The 19,304-nt window shown below is 36.2% G+C and overlaps 1 protein-coding gene across 1 annotated transcript in view; it reads right to left on the bottom strand.

Annotated features, from left to right (window-relative positions):
* Positions 1–3,389: 3,389 nt before the first annotated feature.
* ANKRD28 (ankyrin repeat domain 28) overlaps positions 3,390–19,304 on the bottom strand; it is a 132,945-nt gene continuing 117,030 nt past the window's right edge. Inside the window, 12 exon segments of the mRNA XM_075051677.1 lie at positions 3,390–4,113; positions 10,508–10,599; positions 12,723–12,805; positions 12,949–13,031; positions 13,217–13,362; positions 13,884–13,967; positions 14,064–14,151; positions 15,554–15,773; positions 16,372–16,489; positions 16,951–17,038; positions 18,462–18,500; positions 18,503–18,662. Of these exon segments, the coding sequence (XP_074907778.1) occupies positions 3,827–4,113; positions 10,508–10,599; positions 12,723–12,805; positions 12,949–13,031; positions 13,217–13,362; positions 13,884–13,967; positions 14,064–14,151; positions 15,554–15,773; positions 16,372–16,489; positions 16,951–17,038; positions 18,462–18,500; positions 18,503–18,662 (1,488 nt within the window). The 3' untranslated portion in view covers positions 3,390–3,826.

The following is a 19,304-nucleotide window of genomic DNA, read 5'->3' on the forward strand; positions in this document are numbered from 1 at the left end:
CCAAATATGTATATGATTATTTTGGAGATACTTAAGTGTGGGAAAGCAATAAAGAGTAATAAAGAGGAAATACAAAGCAGGAGAAAGAGAGAACAAGATTTTGTAAGAAATTGCAAGAAAAATATTTTAGATTACAGTAGGGTCACTCTTGGGGCGGGGGGGGGCACGGGACACACAGACTAATTCTTCTTTTTAACAGCATCCAGCATTTATGCTACCACAGTACACTCTAAAAGTAACAGCTCAGCCTAGGAGGTTAATACTAACTAACTTGGTGTTTTCTCCTGCAGAACGTTTATCCTGAGAACTGAAAACCCATAAAACATCCCAGAAGCCAGAGTACACAGAAAGCTGAGCAGAGCTGGTTGTCCTCATTCCTGAAGTCCATTTGACACACCCCCCCCCCCGCTCCGCCATCCAGGATAAAAAGGGTTTCTTTTATTCTAGTATACTGCTTCAGTGGTCCAGCCAAGGCTCACTGCTCTCTCTTGGTAAAAATCCAAGAGACTGTTTGGATCAAGGCTGTAACAGTAATGGTGCCCTGTTCATCTGTACAAAAAGAAGAGGATTTCTTTTAGGAAGATGGAGGTTCCAGTATCATTTTCTGGAAGTGAAAAGGCCTCCACTGAGGTATGAACACTTTCTTCTTTTTTTTTTTTAAAAATACCTCCCCCCTCCCCCCAGTCACAGACAGCATTATTTGGTTTACAGAAACAAGGAACCTTCTGTTCCTTGACCTCTCATTAAGAGAGTGGTCTCTCGACTACAGTAGCATGTTCTTTAAACAAATCACATTCCTTTTTTTGGAATAAGATCATATCCTAATAATAGTCCAAATTATCACTTACAAGGCACAATTACTGTCCTACCCAGACTGCCAGGTAGTAATGGAGTAATATTTTGGGGGGGGGGGGAGGTGGGATGTGTTTTGGTTTTTTTGTTTGGTTTTGGTTTGGTTTTGTTGTTTTTTTATTTTAAATAGGAACAACCAAATACATGCAAATTGCAATCTACAGGCTCACTGAATAAATTCTAATGATGAGATAGGTAACATATACAAATCATGTAACTCTGAATTCCTAAATGGAATTAATTCCTAATAAAAAAAGACATATCTTTAGCTCTAAAAAGTTCACAAAACTTAACCTAAAAATAATGCAATTTAATGCAGCAAAAGTTTTCTTCCTCAAAATGCAAGTAATATTGAAATGGAAGAGAGGCACAGTTTCTGATTGCTATACGGAAACAAAAGTGTTCAACAGCACTGTTTTCTGCATTTGTGTGTATTCCGTATCCAAATCTTTTAACACTTAAACCAACGCCTTCTGAGCTTTTTCTCCTCCGTCATCCGGGCACACAGCTGACATGAATATTTCTCAATCTCTGCCCTGCCAATTTTTCAAGTAAGATAGGAGTGTCCCCTCCTATAAACTGCCCTATGGCTACAGATACCACACACTGAGGGAACAGGTCATCCTGAAGTCAAATAGGAGCTAGCAGAGATAATAAAGGCCTATTAATAGCATCATCTCACAGTTCCTTTGAAGGGACAAAAATTGGACAGTTTCATTAACAGAAATATGCAATTGTTACCTTTTAAATAGCAGGCATGCTACTTGGCATTCTGATTCAGATCTCCCACAAGCATATGAGGAAAAATGGGTCCATGCTCCTTCAACCTTTGTATTTAAATAGATGCAGTGAATCTCAAGACAGGCCAATATGGATCTTTTGAGTGCTGCCTGCATGCTCAGCTGAGGCACGTACATCACTCCCACATAGCCCCATACTTGGAAGATGCAGAGGGAAGAAAATAGAGAAATCACGATCTCCCTGAAATCATCTAATTCCGCTCACAAACATATTGTATATATATACAATGAACACAGGCACAAGTGGTTAAGAAAGTGATACTTGAAAGGAAGCCTAAATGAATAATTAAGTAATTTAACATTTAAAATTACTTAAAATTTAAATATTTCACCTTCGCTTTAGAATTAAAATTCTGGCAAAGCCTTCACGAAGTAGATTTTATAAATTCTAACAGTTCAGCAAGAGACTTTGTCATTAATGCTTAGTAGATACAAATAAATTATTCATTAGTAGAACTCACATTTGGGTTTTATTATACTCCGTAAAATATACAGGAATCTCGAAGTACTGAAAGAGTGCAGGTAAATACAGTATTCAAGCAGTCACTATTTCTATGTACATGCTCATTAATTCTTCAAAAACCCCACAAAATTATCAAATAGATCAAAATATTGTCCCATGTTTCCACACTATGTTCAGAAAACCAGCTGATAATTTACAATATAATAAAGATTTCCAGTTTCACAATACAAAAAGGATAAAAAGGAAATTGGAATCAGTTTGTAGTAATTTATTTGTACTTTACCAGGACATGCAAGGATTCCTTGCATGTACATAAACAAATCCACTTGAAAAGTAACAGTTATAGTTAAAGCAGAGCCAAATAAAGTAAATATTCATATTTAACAGACAAAACTTCAGCTTACTTATGTCAGTTTTTCATTCTTCAGGCAGTTAAAAAAACCACAGTCTGTTATAAATAATAATAAAAAAAATATTCGGGCAAGTGTGAACTACATTACAGGGACCTGTTTCTGCTGTTTATTTTCTAAATGGAGCACAACAAAGATACACAGCTCTTCCCACAGACCAGACACTGTACTTTTTTTCTCTAATAGGGAAATATACTTTTAAATTCACCTCCCTCCCCTTGTAACTCCAGGATTGGGAAAAAAAAAAAGTGATAGGGATATACAATTTTAATCTTACATACAAATTGATGTAAGGAAGTGGACAAATTATTCAAAAGAACTCTCAGTCACAACAGGGTTATCAAGACATTTCATTTCAATTTTTTATGCAGTTTCATGGTTTCCAAGTTACTAGCATATTTTTAAATTAAAAAAATCTCATTCCAAAACCCAAAAGTTAAAAAAAATCTAAAACTGTGCAACAATTACTGCTTCCCTCCCACATCTCCCACCCCTTCCCTTGTTTATTACACTGTACATTTTTCACCCTGACTTCACCTTGTTAGCTGGTTTAATTTTAGTATTATAAAAGTATGACAAGTTCATTTTCATTTCATCTAAATAAAAAGGAAAACAAAACTTAAAAGTACATCTGCTTTTTTCATGGTACATTTAATAGTGTCGGAAGGCTTTCAGATGATTTAAAAAAAAAAAATAAATCTACATTTAAAACCAAATCTAAGCTTCTTTTCCAGAAGTAATTAAGGTTTGGTTGAAACAACTTCTCAAATAACCTATTCCAGTTTTCACAAAAATGTATTTAATTAAAAAAAAAAACCCTTTAAGTTATTTGGTCCTTTGGCAATTTGCAGCACAAACAATGCCTACTGTACCAAACTCATTTATTGCCTTCAAAATGCTTTTAGTTTTATTGATAACATTTAAATCTAGCATCCTTTGTGTTGTACAATAGTGTTGTTCATTTACATCAAGTCAGGTGCCCAGTCTGCAGAAATTACTCCTGGCACCAGAAACAGAATGGTAGAATACAGTTAAATAAAACAGTTTTGACATTCTTTATTTTTTTTTTTTGCCATGGATTCCAAGTACTTATTCAAGAATTTATGCTTCTTCTGCAAAATATGCTCTTAAAAATCCTCCTAGAGTCTCACAGATTTTTTTTTATATGCAACCACAATAAAAAACATCTTCTCAAAGGTCTGTCCTCTTTTTGCATCCAAACACCGATAGCTTTTTTTCAAAAGCACAAGTCTGACCTTCCAGTGTGAGGGTTCACTCTGCAGACCTACAAAACGTAGCTTCTAATAGGTCTCAGAATCTGAGTCATTGAGTTCGTCTTCTTCTGTATATGGGTAGCCACCTTCCCTGCCAATATTGTTGAAAGTACAGTAAGAGCTATGGTCACTCCTCATGATTGGCAAGGAATCAAAGGTGACAGTTTTTGAGGTGTTGGTGTAATGATTAATGGCATTGAATGTAAGGGAAGGTAACGTGCTGCTCGATGAAACAGGCATCATTGTGGCCAGAATGAGAGCCAGGCAATCAGCCACATCCTTATTGGGCGCACAGGCCAAAGCTGGTGTGTAACCTAGAAAGTAAAGAAAAAACAAAACCTTCATTTAAAATAAAGACAATGTAAAAATTTCTCCAAGAACTGTCATCTTTCAGCTGCAAAAGTATTTTATATTGCTTAGTTCTGCACGGTTTAAAAAAAATCAAACCATAAAATTAAATGCATTATCAATTAGAATTTTTTAGCTTTCAGTTACAAAAACAACCCAGAAGTTAGTGGGCTTTGGAACAGAGATGCAATTGCTTTGCTAAGCACAGTCAGACACTCTAGGCCAGTGAGAAAAGCCTGGATTTTCAAATAGTGAGGAAGTCACCTGGCTGAGGAGGGACAGCTAATGGCAGCCAACAGTGGCGGGTGAAGGCATTTGCTAGGCAGCCACTGCCGAAACTGCAGCTCAACATGTTAACTATTTCTTCATCCAGAAAATTCCATGTAGCTGTTCATCATGGACAGTTATTTTAATAGGACTGTCCTATCTCAGTAACAAGCTGGCTAAAGTATCAGGGCCAGTTAATTGAAAAGGCAGAGTATACAATTTCAATCAACCTATACTTTATTACAACGTACAGTAACATAAACTGTAAAGCCAATGTCTAACTTTTATTTGAAGGATATCAATTAAGAATCCACAGAAGTTTGAGGAAATGCCAGGTGGAGTAGTAGGCTAGGACTCGCAGAGAGAAACTACACCTCTTGGTTGCCCAAGTGGTCCGGCCAAACTCCTCCTTCCAGGCAATGCTACTGTGACAACCCCCAAATGCAGGACATCTCGGGCTGTGGAATGATTTGCAGTCAGGTCATGTAGCTGTGAAATCTCCTCTGGGTAATTGCGGCTCTAATAATCCTCCAACACTTCTCCTTTTGCAGCTTCCCCCTTCCCTATGTACTTGCCTCTACTCATTAAGTGTCAAGAAAAACGCTGCAGATTCTCCTCAGTGGAGATCTGTGCATTGCTCCTGTCTCTGGCTTTAGGCTTAATCCTTCAGCAAGACCCCCGAAGTTGTGGCACAGGTCTCAGGGTGCATCTGCAACACTGAGGCACTGCAACTGGTGGTGACAAGAGCAGCTCTAGAAGCAGGGCAGGCACAGAAGTACAACCACAGATAACAGCTAATTCTGCTGCCGAGACCAAAGTCAGTTCCCTCCACCTGGCTCCACTCAGAAGCGGGTGGCCAGATCACCTTGTAGCACCCTTGCAGTATCTCTCACTGCATGCGATAGATAAGCCCACAATGAGCTGAACAGGAAGGCTCATGTTCAGGTAACATTTGGAAGTCTGAAGTCCTGCACTACGCCCAGTCCACAACATAAAGGTGTACAACATCCAGGTAAAAAGCACACAAGTAATTTTAAATAATAGATGGCTTTAAAGCAAACCGCATGATGGATTTCTCTTCAGACCTTAGGAAGGCATGGAAAATGAGGCAATGCCTGTTCTGCCAGCAAGTGTTTCAACTACTAAGGTATCATCTCTACTGTAGAAGTAGATCCAGGACAAGTGTTAGGCTACAGCTCAGGAGTAGTTATTGTGTTGTACAATTGCACAGAAGTTTTAAACAAGTAGGCACACTGTGGAAAATAACTGTGGCTAGAAATTAAGAAAACAGCAAGCAGGGGACAGACAATCTTGCATTTGAACTACTACTTGCTCAGGACAGACCTTGTGCTTGATGCTTGGAACAGAGTAAGACAACAGTCCCTGCCCAAAGGAGCATACAATCCAAGGAAACACACAGATAATTCAAGCACAAAACGCACCAGCTGACCATGCGATAGGGCCGTACAGAAGTGCAGCGCAGCAGATGTTTTCATTGTTAGTAAGGTATCACAGCACTTAAACAGCTCAGAGTTAACAGTGACAGTCTGCAGAAGAGATACATTTTGAGAGGATTCAGAAGCAAGGGCCAGAGCTTGCTACACTCGGATGAAGACTGCATTTCAGGCATGTCAGGCAGAACAGAAGGCTCAGCATTGATACTCAAATGCACACAATTTAATATCTACAGTTGCTGGAGATTATATGAAGGTAAGAAGACACACAAATTAAGTTTATTCAAGCTGGCCATACTCAATCAACACCATTTCTTTCACTAACATGATTTGATAAAAGCTCAAAGAAGAAAAAAGAGCAGTCACCAGCTACCTTTGAGCATCCCAGTTCATCATAAAAAACATTAAAGGCCAACATAAAGATTAAATAGATTATTTGCTTCTTTTAAAAGGTCTCTAAAAACAGTATTTATACTAATATTTGACTGTAGATCTTAAGCTTCTGGCTTTCATAACTAGAAATGAAATATCACAGTTTTATTCTTGCCTTAGATATAGCAAAATGAAGTAACTGCTTGCACCATGAAAGACTGACATCTGCATCCTCCACCACTTTATTTTTGTCTATATTACCTTAAAACTGTAAGAACAAATTGTATTTTTATGTCCCTTAAACAACTGCAAACTGATCATTCATATGCCAGGGCAACAATAGGTATAAATACTTTAAATGTTGTTTTAATAAGATGTTGGTAAAGGTACCAACTTCACTGAAATACTCATTTCTCATATAATGTTCCCCCATAGTATGTACTTGTATTTGCATAAACTTTCAAAGGACAAAAAAAAATAATATAATCACTCTCTTCATTTATATACAGGGCAACAGAAGCAGTGAGGTGAAGCAGCTTCCTTGCACAACAGAAAACAGAGCCTAAGCAGTGGACACTGACTTAAGACCAGGGCTGCCCCTGCCCAAATGCAGAGCTGCTCACTCCCCTGGGGCTTGAAAGTTTCTGTGAGGGTGCTTACAGGAAAATCAGAGGGTTATTAATGTGGTCAGTGCAAAGACAGTTCTCAAGATAAACTGAATGAAGTCTTACGCTTGGGAAAGAGAAGAAAGTCATCTGGGGTGTGAGTCATCTTGTGAACATTTACAAGAAAAATTCCTTCCAGAAAACTGGAGGTCTCCAATATTATAAACCAGAAATATGAGTAAAGGAAGGCTTGGAAAAGAACTAGACAATAAAATATCCCCCCCCCCCCTTTTTTTTTTTTAAAGCTTGAAAGTCCAATCATCAGTGTAATGATGAACCTAGAAAATAAGAGAAACCTCTACGCTATGTCAGTCTCCGGAGTTAGAGAATGCCTCCTCTCACTACTGTGGTACACATTAATATCACAAATAAAAGACAGACCATATCAAGAAACTTAGCTAGCCTAGTAAGTTAAATAGTGGGGGAAAAAAAAACCAAAAGAAAAAAACCCCAAACTTGAAAAGTGGGTTGAGTGACCAAAACTAAAACTTCAGCCGGTGTCAAATAAAAGAAAAAGCTAGTAACTTCTTTTAAGACAGGTAAACTTGCATAAATAATGTAAAATTCAACAGCATTTTTGTAGATGCAAGTGATGGCAAAGTTTCATCAAGACAAGTGTGGAAACATGGCAGAAGAACTGAAAGATTTGAGTGAGAAATGATACAGAACTGAGAATGAACCTCCAGCATGACTACTTTTGGGAAATATACCAGACAGTTAATTTGCTGTTTCAGTTGCATTTAATCTTTTGAAAACCAAGAGGATTATATTTATTCCAAAGACATTAGTTCTTAAACATCTGTCATTGTTTAACCCCAGCCAGCAACTAAGCACTATACAGCTGCTCACTCCTCCTCCCTCCCAGCGGGATGGGGAGGAAAATGGAAAAAAAGTAAAACTCGTGGGTTGAGGTAAGAAATGGTTTCACAACTAAAGTAAAATAAAATATAATAATACTAAATGTAATAACAATAATAATGAATAGTTTTTAAAAAGAGAGAGATAGATAAATAAAACCTAAGAAAATAGAAGTGATACACAATGCAATTGCTCACCACCAGCTGACCAATGCCTGAGCAGCAATCTGGCCAACTTCCCCTAGTTTATATACTGAGCCTGACGTTCTATGGTATGGAATATTTCTTTGGCTAGCTCAGGTCAGCTGTCCTGGCCATGCTCCCTCCCAGCTTCTTGTATACCTGCTTGCTGGCAGAGCATGGGAAACTGAAAAATCCTTAACTTAGGATAAGTGCTACTTAGCGACAACTAAACATCAGTGTGTTATCAACATTATTCTCACCTAAATCCAAAATGCACTATACCAGCTACTACAAAAAAATTTAACTCCATCCCAGCTGAAGCCAGCATAACATCTCAAAAAGTGATCTCATCACATTAAGGGATGGTTTGTAACAAAAGCAGTAAGACTTCAAATCTAGAGTTTTAAGTATCTTATAAATTATTTATAAGCTGAAAAGCAGAGAACTGATGTGGTTTTTTTCAAAGCTCATGTTTTTAAATAATTTTCTGTAGCCCAGATACAGCAGCAGAGGACTACAAAGTATTTTTATACAGATATAGATACAAATAGAGACTGCTTGTAAAAAAGGTCAGTGCAGCCTTTATAGAAAGGGACAACTTCAAAGACAAAAAGGAGATCACCACCCCATACCACCTGAGGTTCTGTTTACATGTTCTGTGTATCAAGACATGCTTCCATGTAAAATACTAACTCAGACTTTACCTCCAATTTCATCCAATTCTATCTGAAATGCCAAGTTTGCATGACAGATCACTGTACTTATCTGAGCTATCCTTAAAGTAAGAGAATGTCAGTATTGTGATGTAAAATATTCCAGCGCCTATTTCTTCAGTCTGCTTTGCTAAACAGATAGCTTTCACCCCCCAAAATACACGAATCATACTCTTTTAAGCCTTTCTAATTAAAAAAAGAGAATAAAAATCAAAGTTTCTCCTAGATTTTTACTTTATTAGAATTACATAAATGTATGTAATTCTTTTTTTCTTTAGAAACACTTACACTCTAGCAGTAGATGCTAAAATCAAAGGCAAGGAGACCTAAAGCAGAACCTGGCTATCACTACTGCCAGCTTTTCCACTTAATATGAGAGGTACACTATGGAAATCAAGACAACTTTTGCAACAGGTTTAGCAAGCCTGCTGACATACTAATACTTCTAAGAATTAAGAAAAAATTAGTGACAGGTGAAACAGATTGATAAATCCCATGAAAGTTTCCCTTCCTCTCTCACAATTTAAAGTATTCATCACTTTCACATACTGTACTTTAAGCTGGCATATTCATCCAACAGAAGAAGAATTCATTATGAATATTCTCAAGGCTGCTTAAAATTTTATAAACAAAACAATTGCTATTAGAAAGAAAAGAACCACAGTGAGGAACAAGATTAGGTAGCACTGAAGAGTTACTTTAAAATTTAAAATATGTACAGAAGTAAGAGCAAGTTTTAACATGTTGCAGTTAGATCCCCAGGCTGCCAGAGAACTGTGTCTTCTATACAAATGACATTTTTCTCTGTTATGTCAAAGATCCACCCTAACAAGGGACTGGCTGGCAACTCATGGAAAGCCCACAAACATACAAACATCTCCAGTTAGCATACTTGTGATGAGAAACAGAAATCAAAAAGACGTTTTCCAATCTTTTCATTTTAGGGAGTTTCATTTAGCAGTTACCCTTGTACCCTATTTTAGGCAAGGAATGATCTTTAAGTCGCCCATGTCACTTTAAGCAGTGTAATTTGAGAAACACACAAAGAAAGTCACAGTAAACATTAAGAGAGGAAAACTTTCTGAACTGGAAATATAATTAGAACTATTAATTAGGCACATCCCTTCTGGAAAAACGAACAAAACCGCTAAAAACCAACAAAACAAAAAAGCACCCCCACCCTCAAACCCCAGCTACTGCTTTCATTGAAGACACCTTAGGGTATGGCATAAGAGCAGGAGCTCTTACACTTTTAAAAGCACAGCTTCGGAGGACCACAGATGTCTTGCATGAAAATATGCAAATACGAAGTCAATAGATCAAATTTTCTTTTGTTCTTACAAGGTATAGGATTTAGTCTCTGTGAAAAAGCAGTTACTTTTTCTGACTTCTATGTGCCAAAAAACTCTAAAGAGCCAGAAGCTTGAGACCAGTAACTGAGATCTGTAATTCATACCTGCTTTTAAAAGCTAACACCCATACACCTACCGTGACAAAATGAATGGCAATTCAATTCAGCTTCTTAATAGCTGAAAGTTACATTTTACTCTGAGCATTATGTTTTTCCGACCGATTTCAGCATGCTAAAGCTAGTGTATTTATAGGGTATACACTATAAACTACAAATGCAAACTAAACATTTCTATGCCATGACCTGTGTTGCTCTGAAAGTTTTCACTCTCCTTACACTTCTGCTGCTTTGCTAAAATGACCCATCACCAACATATTTTCTTCTATGGGGGAACCTACTGCAAGGCTCATACAAAATTTCCAAAGGGTTATTGCTTTTCAGTGAGGTGAGTTTAAAACCACAGTTCCTTATGGGCAAACAAAGTTAAATTTTTCTTACCATTTTCATCTACAGCAAGTACACTTGCTCCCTTCCCTAAAAGCTCTTGAACTACAACCGTTAGTCCATTCCGAGCAGCAACATGCAGAGGTCTGTGAAGACAAGCAAACTCATATATAAACCTTAGAACAAGATAGTAAGTGAGATAGGTAGCTTGCATCTAGTTAAATGACTATTAAAGTATTTATACTTGTATGTTATTTACACATTATATAGATATTGTAGATAGAATAACTAAGATGGGAAAACCAGCAAATGTCTCATTATCTTATTGCAAAGAAACTGTACAGTAACAATTGAGCGCTTTCTTCTTTTTATGGCACCACACATTGAAGAAGTAGCTACGAGAAAGACCTGCCTGCTTATGAACTTTATCATGTTAAAAAGTTAGAAACATCTAGTACCCTACTCTTGATAAATCCTTCACTGAACTGTTGTAACAGATACTGTCACACCTGAGTTACTACATATCACTGGCAATAATCATTAGAATACTAACAGCAGAATGGTAGTCATATTCTATTGCATGTAAATGCTTCTAAGAGATGCAGAAGCATTTCATCAATCTGCCTTTTAGAAACAGCTACATTCCATTGTGACTAGAGATAAAAAAAATATTTTAGAGTATCATGCATGAAGCAAGAAAAGCAGATTACTTTTCAAAACCTCAAACTATTAACCGTAACTCTGTTTTGCAGTGACTTATGTATCAAGGAAAGTGTAGCTTTACCTCAAATATTCTAATTATATCTTTTTCAAATGCAACCATTTTCCAAAACTGGCTCCCACTGGCTTAAATAAAACCTACCACCACTCAGCAGAAAACAGAATAATCAGCTTACTTCCCTTCTGCTTTATATTGCTCTCCAATCATTTTGAGATTCTTAAAATTGTTTGAATTAACTGTGAACTATGTTTTCATTTGGAAACAAGCACCTTACTTAGAAACCAGAAATGCAAAAGATACAAATAGGAGCAGCTGTCTCTGTGGTGCTTACATTAAAGTATTAAAATTAAAGAACTACTGCACACCACAGATATACTGAAAAATGTACTGTAACTATAATATTTTTAATATAGAGGCCAACAATTTTAATGGCTATCTTGCCACACAGTAGGACATTGTTTAAGCTATTTAGGAAGTCAGTTTAGTTATTAAAAACATTTGCTAAACCAGTAATATTTTAAACAACTGTTAAAATCTTGCAATTTATATAAACATTTCATGGAGGTGCAAATATGTACCTATTTTTCTCTATGACATCTCTTGATCAGACTATATGAGCCAAGGCATGTAGGTGGAATTACATGAGCCTGTGGTAGCACACTTTCTCACTTCTGTTCCCATCTTGTTTTTGCTTTTGCTTCTCTCAAAACATCCCTGCTTCAAGGCAGAAATGAGGCAATCAATCCCTTTCCTGCTTTCTGGTTATTTCATGCTGCCTGAGGTGCGCCCTGGTGAACAGCAAGAGCAGCAGCAGAAGTCTTACTATCTTAACTCCTCAGTTCAAGCAGATCTCTGGAAATAGTTGGAAGAACTGTAGGAGTCTGAACATGACAGATTCCAGAAGGGATGTAAGGCCAGAGAAATACATGAGTTGCTGTGATAGCATTATTAAAGCAGTCTAATAATTCATGTACACAACTCAGCTACATATCAGGTGTCAAATGCAGAAGAGTCATTTTAATAGCCCATCCTGATATATATTCCCCAGTATGACATACCACTACATTTTGAAGTTTTCCTTATGATTGGGCTAACAAAATAGGCTTAATTCTAATTGAGAGAAGATCTTCAGGAAGCATTAAGAATACTGTATTCTCCATAATATTTAATAGAAAATGGTCTTTCATCCTAGTAGGAATAGGTGTCTTTTGCTAACAGAAAGCATGCTGCAGAATAAAAACATACTTTAGCTAGCTTTGAAGAGCAAGTCTAGAATGAGGTAATCTCAGTGGATTGCAGTAATTCCACACAGGATTCTCTGAATCACAATACTGTTAAGATTTATTTATCATCCCTTTTACCCAGCTAAAACTAGAGCTTTAAGTATGAGCAAAACACTGTTTCACTTCAAGACGGTTCAACTCTTGGTACCTATTAAGCAATTAAAATTCAACCAGTGTGGAAAAAAATTCTGAAAACTATTCCTCTTTATAAGCAAGATACACACCAAAACCTAATCTGTAAAACACACTCACTGCTGATACGTACGTTTGCAAGGCTGCATTGGTGGCATTGATGAGGTTTCTATCCGTAATCTTCTCCAGTATTAACAAGGCACTAGTTTCATGACCCTTAATACAGAACAAAAATCTGTCATATAACAAATACTCTTCAAAAATTGCTTTGAATGCCTTTTAAAAGTAACAAGTTAGTATTTGCAAACAGAGCTTGATAACACAAAGCTCAGCACTGGTAAGTCAGACTACACACATACCTTGCTGCAAGCTAAATGGAGTGCTGTGTTCTTAGAACTGTCTTGCAAAGTCAGATCAGCTTTAGCACTGCTAACCAGCACCTCTGGGGAAATAAAGATTTGTATTAAGTAGAAGCATATTCCTTAAAGTCTTAATGGCTTACATTTGCGCAAAATGAAAACATAATTTTTACAAAATATATCCACAAGAATGTTAACTATAAGGCAACTTTACCCATATTAAGATTAACAAACCTAAGAGCAGGAATATATAAAACTTTCTCTTTACCAACTGTATTCGTCTGTCCATTTTCTGCAGCCATCATTAAAGGTGTTTTCCCAGAAGAATCTACAGCATTTACTTGAGCATTGTGACTGAGCAGAAGCTGTAGACACTCAACGTGATCTGTAAAAGCTGCTGCATGAAGAGGAGTTCTACAACAGATCAAAAGACAATATGGCCATTTCAGGCATGCTTTCTACTTTTTTCAAAGAGGCATCCTGACTGTGATCCTGCAGATACAAAAGACTGGGCAGTCCCTCCCACTGATCCTTTGACATCAGTATTGCTGGAGTTGTGACTGCTGCCTTTAGAAAGTCACCTTCAAGTTTCAAATAATTGCCTCCGTGTAGTTTAGTAATAGAGATAAAATTTGATTCAGAAAAAATAAAATATGCATAAAATACTACCCACAAAGTGATACTATTTAAAACATGCTCAAACTTGCCTATATAATAAAAAGCCAATTCAAGTTTATTGAATCAGAAAAGGATTTTTAAAAAAATCTAAAATTTATTTTTAGCACAGAAAAAAAAACAACTTCAAAGAATAAAAACATGGTGAAGGGAGAATTAAAATTCAGTAGCAAATACAAAAACCCCAAATGATTGTAGAATTTCGTGGAGCCACTCTATTACATTACAAACACTCTTCCACTGTGCATTTACACTCTTACCTTCCCTTTGAATCTGTTGAATTTACAATACCAGCACCTAGTGTATCAATTAACATTTCTGCAGCACCTTCATTGTCATTTATCCTATAATGAATTAAACAGGCTGTTATTTACAGAATGATAAATCTTTTGTTAAATACAGCAATGAAATCTATGAAGAATAATTTTGCACTTCCTTACACAGCACAATGCAATGGACTGAAAGAATTTCCTTCCATTTTCTGGAAAACTTCCTGTTCCAGGAGGAGCTCTACACAACTGTCATGACCTAAAGCAAATGTAAGAGTTCCATATTAAAAAAAAAAGGGAAAAGGTCTATTTATGGATTACAACAAAAAATATGTATCTAAATTAGATCAGGAATATTTTATTTAAAAGTTTCAAAGACACACTGGTTATATTTGATAGGGCTACATTTAGGAACCAAGACATTTTTAGAATCCTGAAAATCAAACTGACATTCAGCACTGTAAACTTCGTGAAATTTAGAAGGGATCTCATGCTGTCTGAAGAAAATCCAGAATGCTTAATTTAGTTCTTTACACCTCCACGTTTCAAACTCTGCTGCACATTCACCACTTGGTTTACATGAAACTGTCTCCACCATTTGAGGGTTATTTTTGTTCCACTGTCTTGTTAAACCCAGAGAAAAAACAAGTTGATAGTCATAACAAAAGCTTAAAAAGAACATGTTCAGCCTATCATACTATTACTTTCAAAATTCTATAGCCTACTGCTGTACAGGTAGCTAACAATTGTAACTATCTGTTTGATCTTCAATGTGCATATGGAGGGAACCTTAGATCAATATTCACTGATGTTTGAAGATCTGTATTTTCACAAGTCCTGTCAAATTTTCATTCTACAAATCAAGCATATTTCAGTTTTTATTCAGACACAGTGGTCACTCTGAAAATGGACCAAGGTGTAAGAGTTTAATTTTATAAATGTGATAAAGAGATGTTATTCTAGTTCAAGTTATCAGTGTATTACCCAGTTGCTTCATCTGTGAAAACAGTCTAGTTAGTTACTCACTTAAAAATAACTGGTAAAATGAAGCTCTAAACCTATACTTCTTGATCTTTCTCTATCACGTGACTCAGAAGTGAAATAAATGAGAAACTCTATTACGTTGGAAATGAACACATAGAACAAAATCTTTAGCAAAGATGCTGAATGAATTTCCTACCTTTTAAGGCCTCCCTCACCCCCAAATCCAAGAAAAGTATCAGTGAAGAAAAAGATCAGCAAAGAAAAAAATAAATTCTTATTGAATCACTTTTATATGCTTTAGCTTCTTGTGCCTATGAAGGTTGATTTGAAGCAAGTTTAAAAAAAATCTGAAACCATTCCTCCCAAGACTCCCTGTGAAGATTATTTTTTGGGGATGTGTGGCAGATTTCTATTCACAGCTGCTATGCTGAATTTCTTGAAAGACTCCTTGAGGCATAAAACTAAGAAGGCAGTTTATAACAAGAATGTAGTGCAAAAATAAACACCTCATATTATGTATTAGATGTTACTGCATTCTCCCTCAAGATACCATGTCCCTTACATTGACTAATATGAACTGAAAGAGGACAGACTTTATACGTTGCTTTTATAAGTAGTAAAATTTTTTATCTCAGTGTCAACAAATACATTTAGACCTGTATTTTAATGTCTTTTACCATTATAGCAGGCCCAATGCAGTGATGTATAGCCGTGATTGTCTGCTATTGCAGGTACTGCATCCACAGATGTAGCTGACTGCAGGAGAGCTCCTAGAACACCTATATGTCCACATGCAGCTGACAAGTGTATAGGGGTTCGCCCCCTACAGTCTCGTAATAAGGACTTAGCACCATGTTGAAGCAATGCTTCCACACATTCTTCATGCCCAGTAACTGCCTGTGAGAGATGAAACAGGAAATAGCAAGTTTGCATATTCATGTATATAAGCCAGGGTGTGTAACTAAAGCAAGCAAACTCCAGGCAATTTCTTACGTTTTTAAGTAATAACAGAATTGCTTAAGCACAGTTGTTATTTTTATTCCTGGAAACAGCAATTCTGTTGGAAAAAAAGCAATGTATTATAATATTGATGACAGAATAATTTCTTGGAGTAACACTGAATGAACTGCTAATCTCTAGGCTCATTCAATTGTCTTATCTGGCAGAAATTATAAAAAAAAATTTTGGCATATGGCATGCATCATGCTTTTCTTCCTCCCATTAACACTACCCCCACCCCATAACAAAAAGCTGTACTCTGGGACCTCTCCAGTCAACACTTCACAGCAAGATTAAGAGACTCTAGAAGTCCAAAAGAATTCTGAGGGTACGCAGTATACAGGCAAAAGCTAGCCTTCTGAAACTAAAATGACAATTAAAAACTAAGAATGGCAAGATGAGAATAATGAGAAATTCATTAACACTACATCTTGAGTCTGTATTTGAAATTAATATGTATAAAACTGCAAAGGACAGAAAAGGAATATTCTCTTACCCCTCTATGTAATGCTGTCCTTCCCCACTTATCTTTGGCATCTACATTTGCTCCTTTGTTAAGGAGTGAATAAACGCAGTCGGTGTGCCCATTGAGAACTGACAACATCAGAGGAGTCCTAAGCAGAGTGAAATAAAGTGTAATCTACGTGGAAATTTAACAGACTAGCACTCAGCTGAAATATAACAACTACTACCCTTCTGGACAATGCTGTTAACATTTATATCATCAATGATCTTCTCTAGCACTACTTTCACTCTGAGAATGCCACTCATACTTGCTTTTTATTTTCAAGAAAATAAATTAATATACCCTAATTCAGAAGTCCCGATTAAGTTACTAGAATCCATTTTTTCAGCATTTGGGCAGTAAGACACATTTTAGTTTCCTCCCAACTCAACAAGAACATTTTTCTCCACCAACATTATGTTTATTGCAAAATACAGAGTTGCATTTGTCCTAGTTAAGTATCTCCCCTTAAATTAATAAATTAAACATCACCAATGTAAAATATTTAGCTTTTCATTTTATAAAATGCAGTAACTTGTGAAGAACAGAATTTGTATCATTTAAACTCACTGTCCATTTCCATCTTGAATGTCCACTGCATTCTGTGGTTCTGCATTTCCTATCAATAGCCGCAAACATTCCGAGTGACCATTTGTAGCTGTAAAACATAAAAATACAAGTTTTACATGAACTGCATTTGAGTACACAGCTCAAACAGAACAGTAACCTGCTCAGACTAAAGCCTGTTAGCTTGAGAACCCACTATACAGCTTTACCATTTTTATAGCTTAAATTAAAAACAAAAAATACGAACACTAGAAAGTTATTGCAGAAATCAGGCATTCTCAACCGTATAGTATTAGAAGTAATTGATTCCAACTGTCAATTGCCAACATGTATGTTTTTTACATATAAATGAGATTGCACACATTAACTGTAATTAGAATATATGCTTATACAACATCTGTAAGAAGTAATCATTAAATTAGCATAATTTTGGCTTGTTTTAAGGCACAGGTAAACACGTACCTAGCCAATCATACACAGATTTTGTTAGCATGGCATAGTTATGAAATAATAACTGAAATCACATTTAGAAAGAGAGAAGAAAATATAAAGCATACAAGTCATTAACCAAGCAGTTAAAAAAAAAAGGGGGGAAAGAAAAGAAACAAAAAATTGAGAAATCACATTTAAATGCAACCAGTGAAAGATAAATGATTGCTTGTTGGAGGGGAAATTATTTCTGACACACAGCTGCTGTACTCAGTCCACATAAGAACAGTGACAATTCATACTTCTCTAGCTGACAGAAATGCTAACAGAAGTTAGGAGAAGCTAAATCAAATAGAAAAATACAGCTTGTGCTCATAGACAACAAATTAAGTGGTTAGAATGATGATGTTTTGTACATAATGCTCTTTTTACTGCAACATTTCTATAACACCATAACTATAAATTTCAATTTAAATAAGTCTATTTTCAAAGGGAGGAAAAAAATAAGACTGTATATGAATGCTAGACTTTGAGAAAGGTTTATAGAGGTTTTCTAGGAAACACAGAAAATATTGCAAAGGATTGCTGTTATTTTGAAAACACTCAGGAGTCATTTAAATCCTTGGAAAAAACCCAAAGTATAGTTTTCATATCTCTTCTCAAACTGACAAAATTCTCCAGGAATCCAGTCATTTTTAGAAGTATTTTACTGCCAAGACAGGCAACACAATTCACGTATGTAAATTTGGGCCTACAGTTTGGGCTGCGTGAAAGACTAGGAGAGAAACAGGAACATGTCAGTGACACCTGTCAGCACAGATAGCCAAGCTAGTTGAATGGACAAGGACAATGCACCCTGTCGGAGAGCAGTGTGGAACAGCACACCTCAAGCTGAAATGATTTATTGGGTTAACACCGGTTTCCACCCACAACTGCTTTGTTACACCTTTCTCAGCATAGCATATACCTTAAAAATCATCTTTTCCTAAACGCCATTTCTTAGAACATTAATGATCGAGACTTCTGAACATGAAGATGATCCACTTCAAAAGCCAAAATTTTAGAGGTTAGCAGTTAGCACATACCTGCAGCATGTATTGGGGTCCTCTTTACAACATAATCTTCACCAAGATTGATGCTCCCTGATTAATGAGCACATCTACACATTCCACGTGTCCCTTAAAGGCAGCAAGATCCAATGGTGTCCTTCCGTTATTATTCCTCACATCAAGGTCCAGCAGTGACTGTACCAGCACTTCCAGAGCTTGATGGTGGCCATGATAGGCCTACAAGAATAAGAAAATTCTTCACTTTTCCCATCCTTTATATTTTTCCCTTTCTTACTGGGATTACATATATGAAACTGTGAAGATAGTATTTTTGTTTTAACATGTGGAAGAGCTACTGATGCAGCATGTATCTAGTTACAATAGTTATGACTAATTTAAAAAAAAACACACCACAATTTCAGCAAGAAGGCTGATGGTTTTTTTCCACTTTAGCCTTTCAGTCAGCAACTGAAACTACTTTCAGAAAATCAACTGTCTCCAATTTGTATAACTACCAGTATTTTGAATACTGCATGTTTCATTGCTTTATGTTATAGTTACATCACCATCAGATTATTTCAAGTGAGGAACATGTGCAAACTTAACTAATTCCTATTAGTCTTTTTTAACAAAATATTTGAAAAAGAAAAAGCCAGTAAAATTTGTCTGTAAAAAGAATACAGTACAAATAGCTACAGTTAACATAACTGGTAAAACAGAAGGGACTTCGAGGATGAAACAGTTAAGAGATCAGAATAGATGTACAAGGATTAAAAAAATAGCATAGAGAATACTCTGTAGGTATGTGTTAAGACAAAATGTCCAAATTAGTAATGAAAATAAACATCTACAACTATAGTTTTATAATTTCCATAATAA

The sequence above is a fragment of the Buteo buteo genome, chromosome 2 (assembly GCF_964188355.1).
Source record: "Buteo buteo chromosome 2, bButBut1.hap1.1, whole genome shotgun sequence".
Taxonomy (NCBI): Eukaryota; Metazoa; Chordata; class Aves; order Accipitriformes; family Accipitridae; genus Buteo; species Buteo buteo.